The sequence below is a fragment of the Oncorhynchus mykiss genome, chromosome 19, assembly GCF_013265735.2.
Source record: "Oncorhynchus mykiss isolate Arlee chromosome 19, USDA_OmykA_1.1, whole genome shotgun sequence".
NCBI lineage: Eukaryota > Metazoa > Chordata > Actinopteri > Salmoniformes > Salmonidae > Oncorhynchus > Oncorhynchus mykiss.
The window spans coordinates 43,811,300-43,834,792 of record NC_048583.1 but is presented as its reverse complement, the minus strand read 5'-3'; the positions used below and the strand labels follow the sequence as shown (position 1 = coordinate 43,834,792).

At 47.5% G+C, this 23,493-nt stretch overlaps 1 protein-coding gene across 4 annotated transcripts in view; it reads left to right on the top strand.

Moving 5' to 3' along the window:
- The window catches only part of LOC110497941 (signal-induced proliferation-associated 1-like protein 1), a 75,349-nt gene extending 55,267 nt beyond the window's left edge, over nucleotides 1–20,082 (top strand). For 3 of the 4 annotated variants that reach the window (XM_021574424.2, XM_021574422.2, XM_036954888.1), the window contains 13 exons: nucleotides 505–779; nucleotides 912–1,166; nucleotides 3,380–3,529; nucleotides 3,804–3,943; nucleotides 4,093–4,169; nucleotides 4,374–4,744; nucleotides 6,601–6,825; nucleotides 7,128–7,284; nucleotides 15,676–15,877; nucleotides 17,186–17,338; nucleotides 17,456–17,564; nucleotides 17,801–17,879; nucleotides 18,646–20,082. In XM_021574424.2, the coding sequence (XP_021430099.2) occupies nucleotides 505–779; nucleotides 912–1,166; nucleotides 3,380–3,529; nucleotides 3,804–3,943; nucleotides 4,093–4,169; nucleotides 4,374–4,744; nucleotides 6,601–6,825; nucleotides 7,128–7,284; nucleotides 15,676–15,877; nucleotides 17,186–17,338; nucleotides 17,456–17,564; nucleotides 17,801–17,879; nucleotides 18,646–18,789 (2,337 nt within the window). In that variant the 3' untranslated portion in view covers nucleotides 18,790–20,082. The remainder of the gene's footprint in view (nucleotides 1–504; nucleotides 780–911; nucleotides 1,167–3,379; nucleotides 3,530–3,803; nucleotides 3,944–4,092; nucleotides 4,170–4,373; nucleotides 4,745–6,600; nucleotides 6,826–7,127; nucleotides 7,285–15,675; nucleotides 15,878–17,185; nucleotides 17,339–17,455; nucleotides 17,565–17,800; nucleotides 17,880–18,645) is intronic. The other variant, XM_021574423.2, reaches the window with a different exon arrangement.
- The last annotated feature ends 3,411 nt before the right edge of the window (nucleotides 20,083–23,493 follow it).

Below are 23,493 nucleotides of genomic sequence, written 5' to 3'. Positions count from 1 at the left end.
GTACGTACAGTCACTGTGAGGACGACGTCGTTGATACACTTATTGATGAAGCCAGTGACTGATGTGGTGTACTCCTCAATGCCATCGGAAGAATCCCAGAACATATTCCAGTCTGTGATAGCAAAACAGTCCTGTAGTTTAGCATCTGCTTCATCTGACCACTTTTTTTATAGACCGAGTCACTTGTGCTTCCTGCTTTCATTTTTGCTTGTAAGCAGGAATAAGGAGGATAGAATGATTGTCAGATTTGCCAAAAGGAGGGCTTTGTACGCATCTCTGTCTGGAGTAAAGATGGTCTAGAGATTTTTTCTCCTTTTGGTTGCACATCTAACATGCTGATAGAAATGAGGTAAACCGATTTAAGTTTCCCTGCAGGATTCTGATGTTTTGTAGTAAAAACTCTTTCCTCACTTATCCACCTCTTCCTCCTACCCCTCCTTTTCTTCCTCCTCCTCCACCTCCTCCTATTTCTCGTGCTTCTCCTCCTCTCCTGTCTGTCCATAGCTTCTGACGAAGGGCAGCCAGACCACAGAGATGATCCTGAGGAGAAACGGTCTGGGCCAGCTGGGCTTCCATGTGAACTTTGAGGGCATCGTAGCGGAGGTCGAGTCCTACGGGTACGCCTGGCAGGCGGGGCTGCGCCAGGGCAGCAGGCTGGTAGAGATCTGTAAGGTGGCCGTGGCATCGCTGTCCCACGAGCAGATGATCGACCTGCTGAGGACCTCCGTCACTGTCAAGGTGGTCATCATCCCCCCGCACGAGGACTCCACCCCTCGCAGGTACAGCTTATAGACAGCCAATCATCTATCCATAAACAGATATACCCTCCATCAGTCATATCAGTAGCATGCATTTGGGTACTGGTGCAGCATTGCGGTGTTTTTAGTGTATATTTCTGTTTCCTCTCACAGAGGCTGTTCAGAGCTGTACCACATGCCCCTGGTGAACTATAAGAACCACAAGGAAGGGATGCCCTATGAGTTTAAATTCCCCTTCCGCAGCAACAACAACAACAAGTGGTCCCGCACCTCCTCCAGCCCCCAGAGCCACACCACAGCGGCGCTAGGGGGGTCGCTCATCAAGGCCCCGGCTTCAGACTATCAGGACCGGGCCGGAGTCATCCCGCGCAGTGTGTCCAGCGATGGGCGCCCTCTCAACCCCAAAAGGTAAGATAGTCACCCCAGCTATTGATATGATATATAGGAGGGAAGGTGTTCAAGCCTAGTGGTGGATAGTGCTGAGCGATTTGTGATTTTTGAGGTTGGTTCGGTTTCAGTTTGGTTTTTAATAAATGCATTATGTGAGTTCGATACTGTAACAACACAGAATAAAACAGTTGATAGCTGTGACTGCCCATTTCTATCACTTATTAGGCTCTAACCATCATTTATTCACATTACTTTACTTAAATAATATATTTTGGTTGTTTATACTACATATTTGTTTTAGTATAACGATGTCATTATTATTAAATTAATAAAACCCCAATGAAGGTAGTGACTGCCCATTACTGCATATCACTTTTTAATAAACCATCCTTTATTCACATTACTTTACTTTAATAAAATATTTAAGTTGTGTATATTACCTTTTTTTATTTGTTGACTTACTATTTAATTCCAAGTCATCTTCTTATCTCTGCTCAGACAGTAGCAGCCAGCCAGCCATCTATCTCTGTGCTCCCCAAAGAGTCATCCTTCAGGCTAGTAGGCTAGTCTAGTTGGCTAGCTGCCTGTTGTCTGACAACATCACTATTTCAGTAGTTCTTCAAACTAGACAAGGCATACCTTTAAGGCTGCTAAATAACAACTACACTACACTATGACCAAAAGTATGTGGACACCTGCTTGTCTAACATGTAATTCCAAAATCATGGTAATTAATATTGGGTTGGTCCCACCTTTGCTGCTACAACAGCCTCCACACTTCTGGGAAGGCTTTCCAGTAGGTGTTGGAACATTGCAGCCTTCCATTCAGTTACAGGAGCATTAGTGAGGTCAGGCAGTGATGTTGGGCGGTTAGGCCTGGCTCGCAGTCAGCGTTCCAATTCATCCCAACGGTGTTAGATGGGGTTGAGGTCAGGGCTCTGTGCAGGCCAGTCAAGTTCTTCCACCCCAATCTCGAAAAACCATTTCTGTATGGACCTCGCATTGTGCATGGGGCATTGTTATGCTGAGACAGGATGCTGAGACTGTTGCCACAAAGTTGGAAGTACAGAATTGTCTAGAATGTCATTGTATGCTGTAGCGTTAAGTTTTCCCTTCACTAGAACTAAGGGGCCTAAACCGAACCATGAAAAACAGCCCCAGACCATTTTTCCTCCTCCACCAAAATTTACAGTTGGCACTATGCATTGGGGTAGGTAGCGTTCTGGCATCCGCCAAACCGAGTTTCATCCGTCAGACTGCCAGATGGTGATGCGTGATTCATAACTCCAGAAAACGCGTTTTCACTGCTCCCATGTCCAATGGCGGCGAGCTTTACATTACTCCCGCTGACAGCATTTACAGTCGACCGGGGCATCTCTAGCAGGGCATACATTTGACTGACTTGTTTGAAAGGTGGCATTCTATGACGGTGCCACATTGAAAGTCACTGAGATTTTCAGTACGGGCCATTCTGCTGCCAATGTTTTTCTATGGAGATTGCATGGCTGTGTGCTCGATTTAATACACCTGCCAGCAATGGGTGTGGCTGAAACGGCCGAATCCACAAATTTGATGGGGTGTCCATATACTTTTGTATATAGTGTAGCTAACAACCACTCTCTATCCCGCTCCTGTCTCTATTGCTCTTCTTCTTAGTGTCTGTCTGTCTGTCTGTCTGTCTGTCTGTCTGTCTGCCGGACCCACAGGCTTGCACGGCGAGAACCAATGAGAACAGGCAGCTGTAGATGGATGGATTCTAGTCATTGTAGTTCATTACCACGTTTTCTGAGCTTAAAGGAAAGTTCCACCCAAAAACAATGTTTTGGTATTTGTTTCATTCGTCCACTGTTGATATAGTCCGGTATGATTGCTCACATGCAAAACATTTTGGGACTATATCAACAATGGACTAATGAAACAAATACCAAAACATTGTTTTCCTTTAACTATGATGAGTTGGACAACATGTCTTAGAGAGAAATCTCTCTAGAGAAATGGCACAAACAGCGCGTTGAGCGCACAAACAAACTACAAAAACAAAATGGAATTCAAATAATGGAACCGACTTCGGTCAATTAGTTATTTAGAAACAGAAAATAAACAGACATGTTGGTTTAATCGCTCATCAGTAGTGGTGGAATCGTTATGCTTCCTTTCTTTCTGTCATTAAACATATTGAAATAACCTAAATGATAACTCCCTATGTATGTTGGTATGTATCCCTCTCTCAGGTATTCCCCAGGGAATGATAACTATGCCCTGGCCTGTTCAATCGTAATGGGCCGCTCTCCACACACCCGCAACTCCCCCACCAGTCTCTCCTACACAGACACCGGGAGTGCAGGCTCCAACCACTGGAGACAGAAGTCCATGCCAGACGGGTGAGAGAACACTCAGGCCGCAACAAACCTGGGCCAAGCTAACACATTCAGACCATACACCGATCATACACAGACCCAAATTCGCTGCAGGGTTTCGCTTTAATTGCTTTATTTCCAGATGTAGTCCATATTTATTTGAATTACTTCTTTGGGAGTTATCCAACAACAGAAAGGAAATGACTGAAATATACGTTGTACTAACTGATATGATAAACTACTATTCTTCAGTAAATGATGCAGCTAGACATGATGCCCTCTTCCATCTCTTTCCCAGGTTTAACAACAATAACCGTCACTCCCCTGTGTCTGCTGAGCGCCAGGGAGTTGGAGAAGGGTCTAACGGGGCTAAGCCTGCTCCCGGATGGCCCCGAGAGGGGGAGGGGGCCAACAGGGGAGCCGATAGAGCCACAACAGGTATGAGGACATGCTTTAGAAAATGCCCATGTCCTGTCTGGTGTTTTGGTTGATGCAGAGGGTGACAGTCAGAGATAGGACCACCTCTCTATGTTACTCATTTTGTTACCTGGTTGTCTCATTCCTCTGTTTGCTCCTGTCCCTCCCAGACCTAGCTGTCTCCAAGGCTGCAGTACCTCGTTTCCAGGAGCAGGGGGGGCACCTGTCCCCCAACATTAACATCAAGGTCAGGCAGCAGGCTCAAATATGACCAAATATGTATTTTAAGGTTTAGTGAAGAGGCTGTAGTCTTACAGGACTTTGAGCTCTGGCAGATAGACATAGGAATATAGCTAGCTTGGCAATGTATTGTTGTCTATGCCAAAGTAGTCGTCTTTATTTACTGTGGTCAAACAACCAGGAAGTGACTTTATGATCCCTGTCTCTACAGGTGGAAACTTCCTATTCCTCCAGCCAATCAGGCAGTAACACACTGTCCAGTAACGCCTCCAGCTCCGCCCACAGTGATGAAAAGTGGTATGAGATTGGCTCAAGCAGGACGGGGGTGCGGCCTGACTCAGAGCTCAACGGCTACCTGCAGCGGGAGTCCACAGACAGCGGCATCGACGCTACCTCTTACGGGGCCTCAGGGTCCGGGGGCTCCAGGGCCAAAGAGCGGCGGGCCCCAGAGACCTCTCCTTCAGCCCCAGACTCACCCGCCCCCCCAGGGAGCAGCGAGGACCCCGCCCAGAGCCCCCCTGTGTTCCCCTCAGCCCCAGACAGTGGCTCCTACACCCTCAGTGATGCTGCTTCCCATTCCAGGTGTGTGCCTCCCTGTGTTGTGCTACACTAGAGTTCTATTACAGTCAGCTCTTTATGCAGCCAATGTTTCTTCTCACGTATCAATGTTTCATTAAGCCGACAGTGATGCATTGTAGTCCATATATATCCCCTATTGTCCCAGATGGAAAACTCCCAAGCCTTGCACTTTGCGGTGAGAGAGGTAGCAAGCTGCAATCTGCTGTGTGTGTGTGTGTGTGTGTGTGTGTGTGTGTGTGTGTGTGTGTGTGTGTGTGTGTGTGTGTGTGTGTGTGAGCTAGTTTCTCACAGAGAGAAAGAGAGCACTTGAAACACAGAGGAATGCTGAATGTGAGAGCTCAACACTGTTAACACTCCAAACCACCGTTCCTTTGAGTGAACAGAGGCTTTCCTCCTCTCCTCAGCCTCTCCTCTGTGGCCCTGAAATAACTCCAGCACCACCAGACTTTGTTTTAATGTACACACAGCATGTCTGAGGTGGGAGACGCTCGCTTTCAAGACAAACTGGGGAGAAATATTGTTTGAAATGTTAAAGTAGAAGAAGTCCAAGGACACTGTGACCTATTCATTTCTCTCATTTCAGATGTGGAGGTGTCAGAAATGTAGTGTGTGGGGAAAAGTAGTGAAAAGTACCAGCTGTTTTTGAAATAGTTTTGAAACTTTTACAGAAATGTGTTCATAGATGAGTGCACATTACAGAAATGTATATACACCACCGTTCAAAAGTTTGGGGTCACTTAGAAATGTCCTTGTTTTTTAAAGAAAAGCTAAGAAAATTGTCCGTTAAAATAACATCAAATTGATCAGAAATACAGTGTAGGCATTGTTAATGTTGTAAATAACTATTGTAGCTGGAAACGGCTGATTTTTTATGGAATATCTACATAGGCGTACAGAGGCCCATTATTGGCAACCATCACTCCTGTTTTCCAATGGCACATTGTGTTAGCTTATCCAAGTTTATAATTTTAAAAGGCTAATTGATCACTAGAAAACAATTTTGCAATTATGTTAGCACAGCTGAAAGCTGTTGTGCGAATTAAATAAGCAATAAAACTGGCCTTCTTTAGACTAGTTGAGTATCTGGAGCATCAGCATTTGTGGGTTCGATTACATGCTCAAAATGGCCAGAAACAAAGCACTTTCTTCTGAAACTCGTCAGTCTATTCTTGTTCTCAGAAATTAAGGCCATTCCATGAAAGAAATTGCCAAGAAACTGAAGATCTCATACAGGGCTGTGTACTAGTAGTCCCTTCACAGAACAGCACAAACTGGCCCTAACCAGAATAGAAGGAGGAGTGGGAGGTCCCGGTGCACCACTGAGCAAGATGACAAGTACATTAGAGTGTCTAGTTTGAGAAACAGACGCCTCACAAGTCCTCAACTGGCAGCTTCATGAAATATTACCCGCAAAACACCAGTCTCAACGTCAACAGTGAAGAGGCGACTCCGGTAGCTGGCCTTCTAGGCAGAGTTCCTCTGAAGCTGACAAAATAAAATGCTTTTCTTTCAAAGTGACCCCAATCTTTTGAACGGTAGTGTTTAATCAAGCAATAAGGCAGAGGGTGAGAGTATAGCCAATATACCACGGCTAAGGGCTGTTCTTATGCATGACGCAACACGGAGTGCCTGGATACAGCCCATAGCCATGGTGTATTGGCCATATACCACAAACCCCTGAGGTGTCCTATTGCTATTATAAACTGGTTACAAACATAATTAGAACAGTACAAATAAATGTTTTGTCATACCCATGCTATATGGTCTCATAAACCACGGCTTTCAGCCCATCAGCATTTAGGGCTCGAACCACCCAGTTTATAAATATACCAATACTAGTTGTTTGTTTTCCCTCCCAGTACTCTGAGTTCGAGCCACTCAGGCAGTCCCATGGGTCCAGGCTGCAGCCCCAGCTCCTCCCAGGAGGAGTCAGCCCTGACCACCTCCCCTACCTCCCACACTTCCCTTTCCCCTGGAGCCCCCAAGAGCTTCTACCCCCGCCAGGGAGCCACCTCCAAGTTCCTTATCGGCTGGAGGAAGCCTGGAGGCACCATCAACTCTGTGGACTTTGGCAACATACGCAAGTAAGCATGGGGGGAAATAGAGAAGGAATGTTGAACATACGTGTGTTTATTGATAGGTCAATGAGACCATTACACTGTGAGTCTTGTTGTGAAAGAATGTTATTTCCCCATACAAACAAATCCTACTGTCCTAGATTGTTGATGTTATGGAGGCTTAAGATCTGAGTCAACTGAGAGGAGATGCATTTCCCACCTCAGTCATGGCTCACGTTTGTTTATAAACAAGTGCAACACTCCCACCCTGTGGTTCAACTGAGAACTGCAACATAACACTGCTGGTCTTCACTCTCCGTCTTCCTCAGACGTCACCAGAGTGATGGGTTGCTGGGTGGCAACCCTCAGCTCCGGGCCCAACTCAGGGCCCAATCGCCCCAGCGGGTCAACAAGTCCAACCTGCAGGAAGAACTGAAGAAACTCATCACCCTGGACAGCCCCCCGCCCTCCTCCCACGATCAAAAGGTAGCTGGCAACGCTTTGTCACGATCATCCATTTTACTATGGACGTTATTGTTACATTGATTAGGAATCACATTTGAAATATACAGTACCAGTCAAAAGTTTGGACACACCTATTCATTCATGGATTTTTCTTTATTTTTACTATTTTCTACATTGTAGAATAATAGTGAAGACATCAAAACTATGAAAGAACACATATGGAATCATGTAGTAACCAAAAAAGTTTTAAAAAAATATTAATATATTTTATATTTGAGATTCTTTAAAGTAGCCACCTTTTGCTTTGATGTTAACTTTCCACACTCTAGGCATTCTCTCAAGCAGCTTCACCTGGAATGCTTTTCCAACAGTCTTGAAGGAGTTCCCGCATATGCTGAGCACTTGTTGGCTGCTTTTCCTTAACTCTGCAGTCCAACTCATCCCAAACCATCTCAATTGGGTTGAGGTTGGGTGATTGTGGAGGCCAGGTAATTTGATATAGCACTCCATCACTCTCCTTCTTGGTCAAATAGCCCTTTCACAGCCTGGAGGTGTGTTGGGTCATTGTCCTGTTGAAAAACAAATGATAGTCCCACTAAGTGCAAACCAGACGGGATGGCGTATCGCTGCAGAATGCTGTGTTAGCCATGCTGGTTAAGTTTGTGTTACGGTGCGTGAATGAGGACCCAAAAGCGAATCAACTTAAACAGAGCTTCTTTAATTACCACACACAGGTAGGCTCAGATGGACCGGCAGATTCCGACAGGACAGGACAAGGTTACAGCAAACATGACGACAGTCTGGTTCAGGCATGAATGACACAAACAAACAAGAATCCGACAAGGACAGGAGCAGAAACAGAGACAGATATAGGGACCTAATCAGAGGGAAAAAGGGAACAGGTGGGGAACGGGGTGAATGGGTAATTAGGAGGAGACAAGGCACAGCTGGGGAAAAGAGGGGGAGAAAAGGTAACATAACAACGACCAGCAGAGGGAGACAGGGTGAAGGGAAAGGACAGAGACAAGACAACATGACAGTACCCCCCCACTCACCGAGCGCCTCCTGGCGCACTCGAGGAGGAAGCCTGGCGGCAACGGAGGAAATCATCGATCAGCGCACGGTCCAGCACGTCCCGAGAGGGAACCCAACTCCTCTCCTCAGGACCGTACCCCTCCCAATCTACTAGGTACTGATGACCACGGCCCCGAGGACGCATGTCCAAAATCCTACGGACCCTGTAGATGGGTGCGCCCTCGACAAGGATGGGGGGGGGGGGGGGGGAAGACGAGCGGGGGCGCGAAGAACGGGCTTGACACAGGAGACATGGAAGACCGGGTGGACGCGACGAAGATATCGCGGCAGAAGAAGTCGCACTGCGACAGGGTTAATGATTTGAGAGATACGGAATGGACCAATGAACCGCGGGGTCAACTTGCGAGAAGCCGTCTTAAGGGGAAGGTTCTGAGTGGAGAGCCAAACTCTCTGACCGCGACAATATCTAGGGCTCTTCGTTCTACGTTTATTAGCAGCTCTCACAGTCTGCGCCCTATAACGGCAAAGTGCAGACCTGACCCTCTTCCAAGTGCGCTCGCAACGTTGGACAAAAGCCTGAGCGGAGGGGACGCTGGACTCGGCGAACTGAGATGAGAACAACGGAGGCTGGTACCCGAGGCTACTCTGAAAAGGAGATAGCCCGGTCGCAGACGAAGGAAGCGAGTTGTGGGCGTATTCTGCCCAGGGGAGCTGTTCTGACCAAGACGCAGGGTTGCGAAAAGAAAGACTGCGTAAGATGCGACCAATAGTCTGATTGGCCCGTTCTGCTTGACCGTTAGACTGGGGGTGAAAGCCGGAAGAGAGACTGACGGAAGCCCCAATCAAACGGCAAAACTCCCTCCAAAATTGAGACGTGAATTGCGGACCTCTGTCCGAAACGACGTCTGACGGAAGGCCATGAATTCTGAAAACATTCTCGATGATGATTTGTGCCGTCTCTTTAGCAGAAGGAAGCTTAGCAAGGGGAATGAAATGAGCCGCCTTAGAGAACCTATCGACAACCGTAAGAATAACAGTCTTCCCCGCTGACGAAGGCAGTCCGGTGACAAAATCTAAGGCGATGTGAGACCACGGTCGAGAGGGAATAGGAAGCGGCCTGAGACGGCCGGCAGGAGGAGAGTTACCGGACTTAGTCTGCGCGCAGACCGAACAAGCAGCCACGAAACGACGCGTGTCATGCTCCCGGGTGGGCCACCAGAAACGCTGGCGAATGGAAGCAAGCGTACCCCGAACGCCAGGGTGACCGGCTAACTTGGCAGAGTGAGCCCACTGAAGAACGGCCAGACGAGTAGGAACGGGAACGAAAAGAAGGTTCCTAGGACAAGCGCGCGGCGACGGAGTTTGAGTGAGTGCTTGCTTTACCTGCCTCTCAATTCCCCAGACAGTCAACCCGACAACACGCCCCTCAGGGAGAATCCCCTCGGGGTCAGTGGAGGCTACTGAAGAACTGAAGAGACGAGACAAAGCATCAGGCTTGGTGTTCTTAGAGCCCGGACGATAAGAAATCACGAACTCGAAACGAGCGAAAAACAGCGCCCAACGCGCCTGACGCGCATTAAGTCGTTTGGCAGAACGGATGTACTCAAGGTTCCTATGGTCAGTCCAAACGACAAAAGGAACGGTCGCCCCCTCCAACCACTGTCGCCATTCGCCTAGGGCTAACCGGATGGCGAGCAGTTCGCGGTTACCCACATCATAGTTACGTTCCGACGGCGACAGGCGATGAGAAAAATACGCGCATGGGTGGACCTTGTCGTCAGAGAGGGAGCGCTGAGAAAGGATGGCTCCCACTCCCACCTCTGACGCGTCAACCTCGACAACGAACTGTCTAGAGACGTCAGGTGTAACAAGGATAGGAGCGGATGTAAAACGATTCTTGAGGAGATCAAAAGCTCCCTGGGCGGAAACGGACCACTTAAAGCACGTCTTGACAGAAGTAAGGGCTGTGAGAGGAGCTGCCACCTGACCGAAATTACGGATGAAACGACGATAGAAGTTCGCGAAGCCGAGAAAGCGCTGCAGCTCGACGCGTGACTTAGGGACGGGCCAATCAATGACAGCTTGGACTTTAGCGGGATCCATCTTAATGCCTTCAGCGGAAATAACAGAACCGAGAAATGTGACGGAGGAGGCATGAAAAGTGCACTTCTCAGCCTTCACGAAAAGACAATTCTCTAAAAGGCGCTGGAGGACACGTCGAACGTGCTGAACATGAATCTGGAGTGACGGTGAAAAAATCAGGATATCGTCAAGGTAAACGAAAACAAAGATGTTCAGCATGTCTCTCAGGACATCATTGACTAATGCCTGAAAGACAGCTGGAGCGTTAGCGAGGCCGAAAGGAAGAACCCGGTATTCAAAGTGCCCTAACGGAGTGTTAAACGCCGTCTTCCACTCGTCCCCCTCCCTGATGCGCACGAGATGGTAAGCGTTACGAAGGTCCAACTTAGTGAAAAACCTGGCTCCCTGCAGGATCTCGAAGGCTGAAGACATAAGAGGAAGCGGATAACGATTCTTCACTGTTATGTCATTCAGCCCTCGATAATCTATGCAGGGGCGCAGAGACCCGTCCTTCTTCTTGACAAAAAAAAACCCCGCTCCGGCGGGAGAGGAGGAGGGGACTATGGTACCGGCGTCAAGAGCTACAGACAAATAATCTTCGAGAGCCTTACGTTCGGGAGCCGACAGAGAGTATAGTCTACCCCGGGGGGGGGTGGTTCCCGGAAGGAGATCAATACTACAATCATACGACCGGTGTGGAGGAAGAGAGGTGGCCCTGGACCGACTGAACACCGTGCGCAGATCGTGATATTCCTCCGGCACCCCTGTCAAATCACCAGGCTCCTCCTGTGAAGAAGAGACAGAGGAAACAGGAGGGATAGCAGACATTAAACATTTCACATGACAAGAGACGTTCCAGGAGAGGATAGAATTACTAGACCAATTAATGGAAGGATTATGACAAACTAGCCAGGGATGGCCCAAAACAACAGGTGTAAAAGGTGAACGAAAAATTAAAAAAGAAATGGTTTCACTATGATTACCAGAAACAGTGAGGGTTAAAGGTAGCGTCTCACGCTGAATCCTGGGGAGAGGACTACCATCCAGGGCGAACAAGGCCGTGGGCTCCTTTAACTGTCTGAGAGGAATGTCATGTTCCCGAGCCCAGGTCTCGTCCATAAAACAGCCCTCCGCCCCAGAGTCTATTAAGGCACTGCAGGAAGCTGACGAACCGGTCCAGCGTAGATGGACCGACAAGGTAGTGCAGGATCTTGAAGGAGAGACAGGAGTAGTAGCGCTCACCAGTAGCCCTCCGCTTACTGACGAGCTCTGGCCTTTTACTGGACATGAAGTGGCAAAATGACCAGCGGAACCGCAATAGAGACAGAGGCGGTTGGTGATTCTCCGTTCCCTCTCCTTAGTCGAGATGCGGATACCTCCCAGCTGCATGGGCTCAGCACCCGAGCCGGCAGAGGAAGATGGTAGTGATGCGGAGAGGGAGGCGACGGAGAGCGCGAGCTCCTTTCCACGAGCTCGGTGACGAAGATCAACCCGTCGCTCAATGCGAATAGCGAGTTCAATCAAGGAATCCACGCTGGAAGGAACCTCCCGGGAGAGAATCTCATCCTTTACCTCTGCGCGGAAACCCTCCAGAAGACGAGCGAGCAAGGCCGGCTCGTTCCAGCCACTGGAGACAGCAAGAGTGCGAAACTCAATAGAGTAGTCTGTTATGGATCGATTGCCTTGACATAGGGAAGACAGGGCCCTGGAAGCCTCCTCCCCAAAAACAGATCGATCAAAAACCCGTATCATCTCCTCCTTAAAGTCTTGATACTGGTTAATACACTCAGCCCTTGCCTCCCAGATTGCCGTGCCCCACTCACGAGCCCGTCCAATAAGGAGAGATATGACGTAGGCGACACGAGCAGTGCTCCTGGAGTAAGTGTTGGGCTGGAGAGAAAACACAATATCACACTGGGTGAGGAATGAGCGGCATTCAGTGGGCTCCCCAGAGTAACACGGCGGGTTATTGATTCTGGGCTCCGGAGATTCGAAAGCCCTGGAAGTGGCCGGTGGATCGAGGCGGAGATGGTGAACCTGTTCTGTGAGGTTGGAGACTTGGGTGGCCAGGGTCTCAACGGCATGTCGAGCAGCAGACAATTCCTGCTTGTGTCTGCCTAGCATCGCTCCCTGGATCTCGACGGCTGAGTGGAGAGGATCCGAAGTCGCTGGGTCCATTCTTGGTCGGATTCTTCTGTTACGGTGCGTGAATGAGGACCCAAAAGCGAATCAACTTAAACAGAGCTTCTTTAATTACCACACACAGGTAGGCTCAGATGGACCGGCAGATTCCGACAGGACAGGACAAGGTTACAGCAAACATGACGACAGTCTGGTTCAGGCATGAATGACACAAACAAACAAGAATCCGACAAGGACAGGAGCAGAAACAGAGACAGATATAGGGACCTAATCAGAGGGAAAAAGGGAACAGGTGGGGAACGGGGTGAATGGGTAATTAGGAGGAGACAAGGCACAGCTGGGGAAAAGAGGGGGAGAAAAGGTAACATAACAACGACCAGCAGAGGGAGACAGGGTGAAGGGAAAGGACAGAGACAAGACAACATGACAGTTTGCCTTGAATTCTAAATAAATTACTGACAATATCACCAGCAAAGCACCCCGACACCATCACACCTCCTACATGCTTCACGTTGGGAACTACACGTGTGGAGATCATTCGTTCACCTACTCTGCGTCTCACAAAGGATCGGCGGTTGGATCCCAAAATCTCAAATTTTTACGCATCAGACCAAAGGACATATTTCCACCGCTCTAATGTCCATTGATCATGTTTCTTGGCCCAAGCAAGTCTCTTCTTATTACTGGTGTCCTTTAGTAGTGGTTTCTTTGCAGCAATTCGGCCATCTAGGCCTGATTCACACAGTCTCCTCTGAACAGTTGATGTTGAGATGTGTCTGTTATTTGAACTCTGTGAAGCATTTATTTAGGCTGCAATTTCTGAGGCTGGTAACTCTAATGAACTTATCTTCTGCAGCAGAGGTATCTCTGGGTCTTCCTTTCCTGTGGCGGTCCTCATACAGTGGGGCAAAAAAGTATTTAGTCAGCCACCAATTGTGCAAGTTCTCCCACTTAAAAAGATGACAGAGGACTGTAATTTTCATCATAGGTACACTTCAACTATGACAGACAAAATGAGAAAAAAAATCCAGAAAATCACATTGTAGGATTTTTAATGAATTTATTTGCAAATTATGGTGGAAAATAAGTATTTGGTCAATAACAGAAGTTTATCTCAATACATTGTTATATACCCTTTGTTGGCAATGACAGAGGTCAAACGTTTTCTGTAAGTCTTCACAAGGTTTTCACACACTGTTACTGGTATTTTGGCCAATTCCTCCATGCAGATCTCCTCTAGAACAGTGATGTTTTGGGGCTGTTGCTGGGCAACACGGACTTTCAACTCCCTCCAAAGATTTTCTATGGGGTTGAGATCTGGAGACTGGCTAGGCCACTCCAGGACCTTGAAATGCTTCTTACGAAGCCACTCCTTCATTGCCCGGGCGGTGTGTTTGGGATCATTGTCATGCTGAAAGACCCAGCCACGTTTCATCTTCAATGCCCTTGCTGATGGAAGGAGGTTTTCACTCAAAATCTCACGATACATGGCCCCATTCAATCTTTCCTTTACACGGATCAGTCGTCCTGGTCCCTTTGCAGAAAAACAGCCCCAAAGCATGATGTTTCCACCCCCATGCTTCACAGTAGGTATGGTGTTCTTTGGATGCAACTCAGCATTCTTTGTCCTCCAAACACGACGAGTTGAGTTTTTACCAAAAAGTTATATTTTGGTTTCATCTGACCATATGACATTCTCCCAATTTTCTTCTGGATCATCCAAATGCTCTCTAGCAAACTTCAGATGGGCCTGGACATGTACTAGCTTAAGCAGGGGGACACGTCTGGCACTGCAGGATTTGAGTCCCTGGCGGTGTAGTGTGTTACTGATGGTAGGCTTTGTTACTTTGGTCCCAGCTCTCTGCAGGTCATTCACTAGGTCCCCCCGTGCGGTTCTGGGATTTTTGCTCACCATTCTTGTGATCATTTTGACCCCACGGGGTGAGATCTTGCGTGGAGCCCCAGACCGAGGGCGATTATCAGTGGTCTTGTATGTCTTCCATTTCCTAATAATTGCTTCCGCAGTTGATTTCTTCAAACCAAGCTGCTTACCTATTGCAGATTCAGTCTTCCCAGCCTGGTGCAGGTCTACTATTTTGTTTCTGGTGTCCTTTGACAGCTCTTTGGTCTTGGCCATAGTGGAGTTTGGAGTGTGACTGTTTGAGGTTGTGGACAGGTGTCTTTTATACTGATAACAAGTTCAAACAGGTGCCATTAATACAGGTAATGAGTGGAGGACAGCTTGTTTGTAGGTGACCAAATACTTATTTTTCACCATAATTTGCAAATAAATTCATAAAAAATCCTACAATGTGATTTTCTGGATTTTTTTTCTCATTTTGTCTGTCATAGTTGAAGTGTACCTATGATGAAAATTACAGGCCTCTCTCATCGTTTTAAGTGGGAGAACTTGCACAATTGGTGGCTGACTAAATACTTTTTTGCCCCACTGTAAGAGCCAGTTTCATCATAGCGCTTGATGGTTTTTGAGACTGCACTTGAAGAAAATGTCAAAGTTCTTGACATTTTCTGAATTGACTGACCTTCATGTCTTAAAGTAATGAATGATTCTTGTTTCTTTTTGCTTATTTGAGCTGTTCTTGCCATAATATGGACTTGGTATTTTACCAAATATGGTTATCTTCTGTATAAACCCCCGCATTAAGAAGGAAAGAAATTCCACAAATTAACTTTTAACAAGGCATACCTGTTAATTGAAATGCAATTGAAGTGACTACCTATTGAAGCTGGTTGAGAGAAAGTCAAGAGTGAGCAAAGCTGTCATCAAGGCAAAGGTGGCTACTTTGAAGTATCTCAAATATAAAATATATTTTGATTTGTTTTAACACTTTTTTGGTTACTACATGATTCCATATGTGCTGTTTCATAGTTTTGATGGCTTCACTAATATTCTACAACGTAGAAAATAATACGAATAAATAAAAACCCTTGAATGAGTAGGTGTGTCCAAACGTTTAGCTGGTACTGTATATAAAAAATGTATTCCAGAGTAGTTGATGTGAGTATTTGCTTGATGAATCCAAACTCCCTCCCCTGCTTTGCCACGTAAACTGTGCAACATGCTAAAGTCTGAGTTTATAGGTCAATCAGCAGCCTCACAGTGCTCCTCTCTCTCCCCCTCACTCTCTCCAGCCCTCATTCCCTGTCCCCCCACCCAGCCGGCGCTCCCTGCAGAGGACCCTGTCAGATGAGAGCATCTACAGTGGCCAGCGGGAGCCCTCGCACAGTGGGCACAGAGAGACGCCCAGCGATCTGCTCTTCAACTGCTCCACCGTGCCCCGCTCGCCCACCGCCCGCCACGCGCCACCCCGGCAACCCTCACATAAGTCTCTGGGTGAGCCTCAGGTTATCCTGCAAATGATCCTTGAGTAAAGGGAATGCCATTTCATTCCAATTGAGTTCTATCTCAAACCAGGGGAGCAGGGTTTATCTTAGAAGTGTTATCAGATTAATGCCATAACTCCTCCTCTTGATATTCCCAAACCCGCATGCGGGAGAGTAATCATCGCCTGACAATAATTAGCATAACGCAACGGACATAAATATCCCTAGAAAATATTCCTATTCATGAAAATCACAAAATAAATATATTGAGACACAGCTTAGCCTTTTGTTAATCACCCTGTCATCTCAGATTTTCAAAATATGCTTTACAGCCAACGCTAGACAAGCATTTGTGTACGTTTATCGATAGCCTAGCATAGCATTATGCCTTGCTAGCAACAGGCAACCTTGTCACAGAAATCAGAAAAGCAATCAAATTAAATTGTTTACCTTTGATGAACTTCAGATGTTTTCACTCACGAGACTCCCAGGTAGATAGCCAAAGTTAATTTCTTCCCAAAATATTATTTTTGTAGGTGAAATAGCTCCATTTGTTCTTCACGTTTGGCTGAGAAATCGCCTGGAAATTGCGATCACCACAACGCCGAAAAATATTCCAAATTAGCTCCATAATATCGACAGAAACATGGCAAACGTTGTTTATAATCAATCATCAAGGAGTTTTTCTAATATCTATTTGATAATATATCCGTCGGGACAATTAGTTTTTCGGTAGGGCTGATTGGAGTAGTGGCTACCTCTGTATTTTACGCGAGAATCTCTCTCGGAGCCACCATGTGACCACTTACGCTATGTGGCCGCCTACAGCTATTCTTCAACAGAAATGCGTAAAACTACGTCACAATGCTGTAGACACCTTAGGTAATACGTAGAAAGCGTAAGCTCATTGATGGTACATTCACAGCTGAACAGGGAGTCATTGGAACGCAGCTCTTTCAAAACCTGGGGCACTTCCGGATTGGATTTTTCTCAGGCTTTCGCCTGCAACATCCGTTCTGTTATACTCACAGACAATATCTTTACAGTTTTGGAAACGATAGAGTGTTTTCTATCCAAAGCTGTCAATTCTATGCATATTTTAGCATCTTTTCCTGACAAAATATCCCGTTTAATATCCCGTTTAAAATGAAAATACTGCCCCCTAGTACCAAGAGGTTTAAGTGTGTTTACCATTATGTGTATATGGAGTATAATTGGTCATCTTTTTTAGTGCTTTATTTGATGGGAAAGGCTTCTGATATGTTGGGGCTTTGTTGTAATCTGCTGTCTCTCCTCCCTCTCTCCTCCCCCCTTTCAGGTGACCTGTGTGAGTTGTCCAGCCAGGACCAGGGGGGCATGAGGAAGCAGCTGGGGGACCCAGGCCTCATACCCCTACCTAACTCTGGAGCTGACCGCGCTCTGGACTGGTCCAACCTGGTAGATGCTGCGAAGGCCTTCGAGGGTAGGCAAAGTAAGCTAGAGATGTATTATCTTTACCAGCAGAGGGCAGTGGCACTCTGTCTAATTGCTTTGTGTTGTCCATATGAGCTGTGACTGAAGCTGTAACTGTTCTGTTTTTCTCTGGCAGTTCAGAGACTGTTATCTGTAAATGATGAAAGCTCCAGGCCAGAGGTCACAGACACCAGCCCCCAGCAGGCAGAACCCCAGGCTGCCCCAGAGAGACACCCCTCGCCTGGGTAAGACCCATTTACCATGCACGTCCAGATAATTCTGTAGACATAGGTAGGGCCAGGAGTTTATCCTACAACTTGGGCCCAGTTTTTCCCAGCTAGGTCACATGGCCAGGAATTATTCAACTCCTCTGCCTATTAGTCAACTCCTCTGCCTAAGCCAATTTGGCCCAGGTCATGCTAGTCTTGTTCTAGTTTAGAATATGGTAGTATGGTAGTGAACAGTGTGTCCCCTCCCACAGTGAGAGCCCAGCCTGTCTGATGGGGAAGGTCAGCCAGCTGGAGTCAATGGTGAAGCTGCTGCAGGATGACCTTATTAAGGTGAGACAAGACACAACCAGACCTCTAGCACCCGTGTCTTAGCCTAGCCATCTTGTACTCTACTGTTGACATCCTACTACACCTTGTGCCCTTTCCCTAACAGGGGTTCAACCAGTAGAAAGAACAGTTGAAAGAGCAGGGCTGGGAATTGCCAGGGACTTCACGATACAATATTATCATGATACTTAGGTGCCAATATGATATGTATAAAGATTCTAACAATTCTATATGTATTGCAATTCGAACCTGCGAACCTGCGATTCGATGTTCCAAAAATATTGCTCACCATATTTCTGCTGCAGCGGGACAAGAGAGAGCCATGAGAAAACGAATTTTGCACAGTCATGGGCATAAAAATGCTGAAAACAAATTGTCTCCCTATTCAAAAAGAAGATGGAGAACAAGCTATAAAGAAAAAATACAGGAGTTTTGGTGCAGGTACAGCTAACTAGCACACATGTAATATTGCAATATTGTCAAAACTAATATTGCGATATATTGTCAAAACTAATATCCCAATATGTAATTGTATTGATCCCCCATCACTACTTCTCAGTGTGGAAATGTCAAACAAGTGTGCAGGGATATCTCTGTAGTGTGGTTCCAGTTTCCCGTATATCAGCAGTACCCATTCAGCATCTGCATTTACTACTCTGCCTCCTGGTTTTAGCTGCCCTGTATATCTCCTGAGGACAGTACTAGAGAGTAAAGAGAGCTTTCCACTCCTCTCTGTGTTATTGATGACTCCCCCTATGTGTGTGTCCAGGAGAAGGATACCAAGGTGTCCCTGCAGGCCCAGATACAGAGCCTGAGAGAGCACAACCAGCGGCTCCACGAGGAGTCCTACAGCGCCTCGGCCAAGCTCAAGAAGTTCACAGAGTGGGTCTTCAACACCATCGACATGAACTGACTCTGTCTATGTGCAGTAGACAGGAGGAGCACCTGAACACACGTGACCACAACACACTCAAACTTAAACTGATTCACACGATGGATGCTCAGAACCACAGGAGTTGGTCTTTGATTCCTTCTACATTAACTGTGATTCTGCTATTGACATGGACCGATTCACAGTGGATCTAAATGCTATATGATCAACAGGAACTGAATCACTTTGGTCTTCAACGGTCCCATCATGAACTGATCCGCCAAGCTTATTATTGTCATGATCATCATAGCCCAGGGAAGTTAATACATCTCTGTCAGACATGCAGGGACACTACAGTACAGTGCCAGTAAATCCTAAAGAAAAGATTGCATGCTGTTGATCTCTCAGTCTTTCTCTCTATCCATCCTCTCTCTCCTCCTATAAAACCTCACTGAGCAGTAAGTGGTTGCGGTATTACACATCCACTGTGTTGAAGAATGATGGCAATTCATCATCAACTACAGCTGTTCAACAATTTATTTTGTAAATATATATGAACAGAAATGTTACCACTGAAAAAAAACGGATATCGTTTTACCACTTCCCCATGTCTCTCTATGGAATGACCTCATTTCAGGAGAGTAAAATGGGCTTACTGGATGCAGTAGTACCAGATTGTACTGTTGGTTTCTGTGTGAAAACAACTGGGCTGTCTGGGTGGACGACTGGAAGGTGAGGGTTACTGTTCAATGAACTTCATAGTGACGATATTAATTCTTCTTGATCTATTTTAATATCCTACCAGAATATTGGTATGGTTCCTTCCTTGCCTGGCTGCGGTTTTGGATCCACAGGGGCACCTTGTGATAATAACATGTCAGATTACATGGCAATACGTACTATACTCGATCCTGGTCCGCAGCGTTTTAGAAGGCCTCTGGTGCCACATGTGATCCTTTACTACTCTCTGTAGATGAAATCACTACTGTATGCCATGCCATATAAAGAGGTTATGTACATCCTGAAATGCCAGTTTACAGTCCTCTGTAAGTCTATTAGTGAGTCCAACCTGACCATTGGTCTGCTTAGAAGGGAGACCTGACACCTGTTAATGGTGCGACTTGGTAGACCCTCCATGTCTACAGTCAGTTGTACTATTAAACCTCCAAGCTTTCCCGTGTGTTCTGACACTGTACACCCTGTATATAACAAAGGATTCTGATGCTCATCATAATTTGCACCTTCATTCATGTTTTACAGCATGTGATGATCTTTCCTTTGAGCTGTGATGTATACAAATGTTTATATCTATTAAAGATATTTTGTGCAATTTTATCTTTGTTCAGGGGTCGTTGTAGTGATTGTGTCTTTGTACAGCAGTCGTTATAGTGTGGGGCTGCACACCCAAATGCAGATATGGTATGTATGATGTAGCCACAGGACAGGGTTCCGCTTATTTTCCACTAATCCATGTAGATTATTTATAGATGTAGTAGATTATAAACATGGTTAGCTTTTAGCGGCAGTAGTGCATTGATTTTATCCACTCCCCTCCGTATTTATTTGCATAATGAAGCAACTTTTAGTAACTTTTGGTTCTAGAATATGATTTGAGATCTAATGTTTCATATGAGGTGACAGTACAGAATGTCACCTTTAATTTGAGGGTACTTTGAGACGTATCTGTTCTACCGTTTAGAAATGAAAGCACTTTATGTATTTAGTCCCCCAGTTGAAGATGTCGTAAGTATTTTCACAAATTCACTTATAGTGTATTAAAGTAGTCAAAAGTAAAGCGTGTGCATTACATTTTGTTTTATGGGCCTAATAACAAAGACAAAAAGTAATTTAAAAAAAAAAAAGTAATTTAACGTTAAAAATGAATTACCTTTTAATGTGGCATGAACACAACCGGTCATGATATTTTCATCTGGTTGTCAAATAAATCACTTCTAAAAGTAGGCTAACTGCATGGTCGTCCACCCAAATAATTCCAGCATCCAAACTGCATGTATTCTGGTGCCATTTGATAAATGGAAATAGACATCTGTTACAAAACAGTGTGCCTAATGATATTTAGCTATGGTCATTGATTAGGTCTATATTGATTAGATCTATATTAATGAGGTCTATATTGATTAGGTCTATATTAATTAGGTCTATATTAATTAGGTCTATATGAATGAGGTCTATATTGATTTGGTCTATATTAATGAGGTCTATATTGATTATGTCTATATTAATTAGGTCTATATTAATTCGATTTTAGGTTTATATTGATTTGGTCTATATTGATTAGGTCTATATTAATGAGGTCTATATTAATGAGGTCTATGTTAATGAGGTCTATATTAATGAGGTCTATATTGATTAGGTCTATATTAATTAGGTCTATATTGGTTAGGTTTATATTAATTAGGTCTATATTGATTAGGTCTATATTGATTATGTCTATATTAATTAGGTCTATATTAATTAGGTCTATATTGATTATGTCTATATTAATTAGACCTAATTAATTAGGTCTTAGGTCTATATTGATTAGGTCTATATGAATTAGTTCTATATTGATTGTGTCTATATTAATTAGGTCTATATTAATTAGGTATATAATGACTAGGTTTATAATGACTAGGTCTATATTAATTAGGTCTACATTAATTAGGTCTATATTAATTAGGTTTATATTAATTAGGTCTATATTGATTAGGTCTATATTGATTAGGTTTATATTGATTATGACTATTGTAACGGCGTTCTTCGTTTGTAGAGAGAGAGGGCCGAAATGCAGCGTGGTGATTACTCATGTTCTTTAATCAATAATAGACGATACATGAAATAACTAAATGAATATGAAAACAACAAACGGAACGTGAAACCTAATACAGCCTATCTGGTGAACACTACACAAAGACAGGAACAATCACCCACAAACACACAGTGAAACCCAGGCTACCTAAATATGGTTCCCAATCAGAGACAATGACGAACACCTGCCTCTGATTGAGAACCATATCAGGCCGAACATAGAACTAGACCAAAACATAGAAAAACAAACATAGACTACCCACCCAACTCACGCCCTGACCATACTAAATAAATACAAAAACAACGGAAATAGAGGTCAGAACGTGACAGTACCCCCCCCCAAAGGTGCGGACTCCGGCCGCAAAACCTTGACCTATAGGGGAGGGTCTGGGTGGGCGTCTGTCCGCGGTGGCGGCTCTGGCGCGGGACGCGGACCCCACTTCGCCATTGGCCTAGTCCGCCTTATTGTCCGCCTCCGTGGCTTACTCACCCTGCCCACCCCTCTCAATGACCCCACTGGACAGAGGGGCTGCTTGGGACAGAGGGGCAGCTGCTCGGGACAGAGGGGCAGCTGCTCGGGACAGAGGGGCAGCTGCTCGGGACAGAGGGGCAGCTGCCCGGGACAGAGGGACGGCAGCTGCTCGGGACAGAGGGACGGCAGCTCGGGACAGAGGGGCGGCAGCAGCTTGGGACAGAGGGGCGACAGCTGCTCTGGACAGAGGGGCAGCTGCTCGGGCGGCCCCTGGCTGACTGACGGCACTGGCGGCCCCTGGCTTACTGGCGGCACTGGCGGCCCCTGGCTTACTGGCGGCCCCTGGCTGACTGGCGGCCCCTGGCTTACTGGCGGCACTGGCGGCCCCTGGCTGACTGGCGGCACTGGCGGCCCCTGGCTGACTGGCGGCACTGGCGGCCCCTGGCTGACTGGCGGCACTGGCGGCCCCTGGCTGACTGGCGGCACTGGCGGCCCCTGGCTGACGGGCGGCACTGGCGGCCCCTGGCTGACGGGCGGCACTGGCGGCTCCTGGCAGACGGGCGGCACTGGCGGCGCTGGGCAGACGGGCGGCACTGGCGGCGCTGGGCAGACGGGCGGCGTTGGCGGCGCTGGGCAGACGGGCGGCGTTGGCGGCGCTGGGCAGACGGGAAGCTCAGCTGGCGCTGGGCAGACGGGAAGCTCCGGCAACGCTGGAGAAAAGGAAGGCCCTGGTAGCGCCGGAGAGGCGGGAGACTCCGGCAGCGGTGCCGGACAGGCGGGAGGCTCCGGCAGCGGCGCCGGATTGGCGGGAGGCTCCGGCAGCGGCGCCGGACAGGCGGGAGGCTCCGGCAGCGGCGCCGGACAGGCGGGAGGCTCCGGCAGCGGCGCCGGACAGGCGGGAGGCTCCGGCAGCGGCGCCGGACAGGCGGGAGGCTCCGGCAGCGGCGCCGGACAGGCGGGAGGCTCCGGCAGCGGCGCCGGACAGGCGGGAGGCTCCGGCAGCGGCGCCGGACAGGCGGGAGGCTCCGGCAGCGGCGCCGGACAGGCGGGAGGCTCCGGCAGCGGCGCCGGACAGGCGGGAGGCTCCGGCAGCGGCGCCGGACAGGCGGGAGGCTCCGGCAGAGGCGCCGGACAGGCGGGAGGCTCCTGCAGAGGCGCCGGACAGGCGGGAGGCTCCGGCAGATGCGCCGGACAGGCGGGAGGCTCCGGCAGCGGCGCCGGACAGGCGGGAGGCTCCGGCAGAGGCGCCGGACAGGCGGGAGGCTCCGGCAGAGGCGCCGGACAGGCGGGAGGCTCCGGCAGCGCTGGAGAGGAGGAAGGCTCTGGTAGCGCCGGAGAGGCGGGAGACTCCGGCAGCGCTGGAGAGGAGGAAGGCTCTGGACGGATGGGCCGGAGAGACAGCCTGGTACGGGGAGCTGCCACCGGAGGGCTGGGGTGTGGAGGTGGTGACGGATAGACCGGGCCGT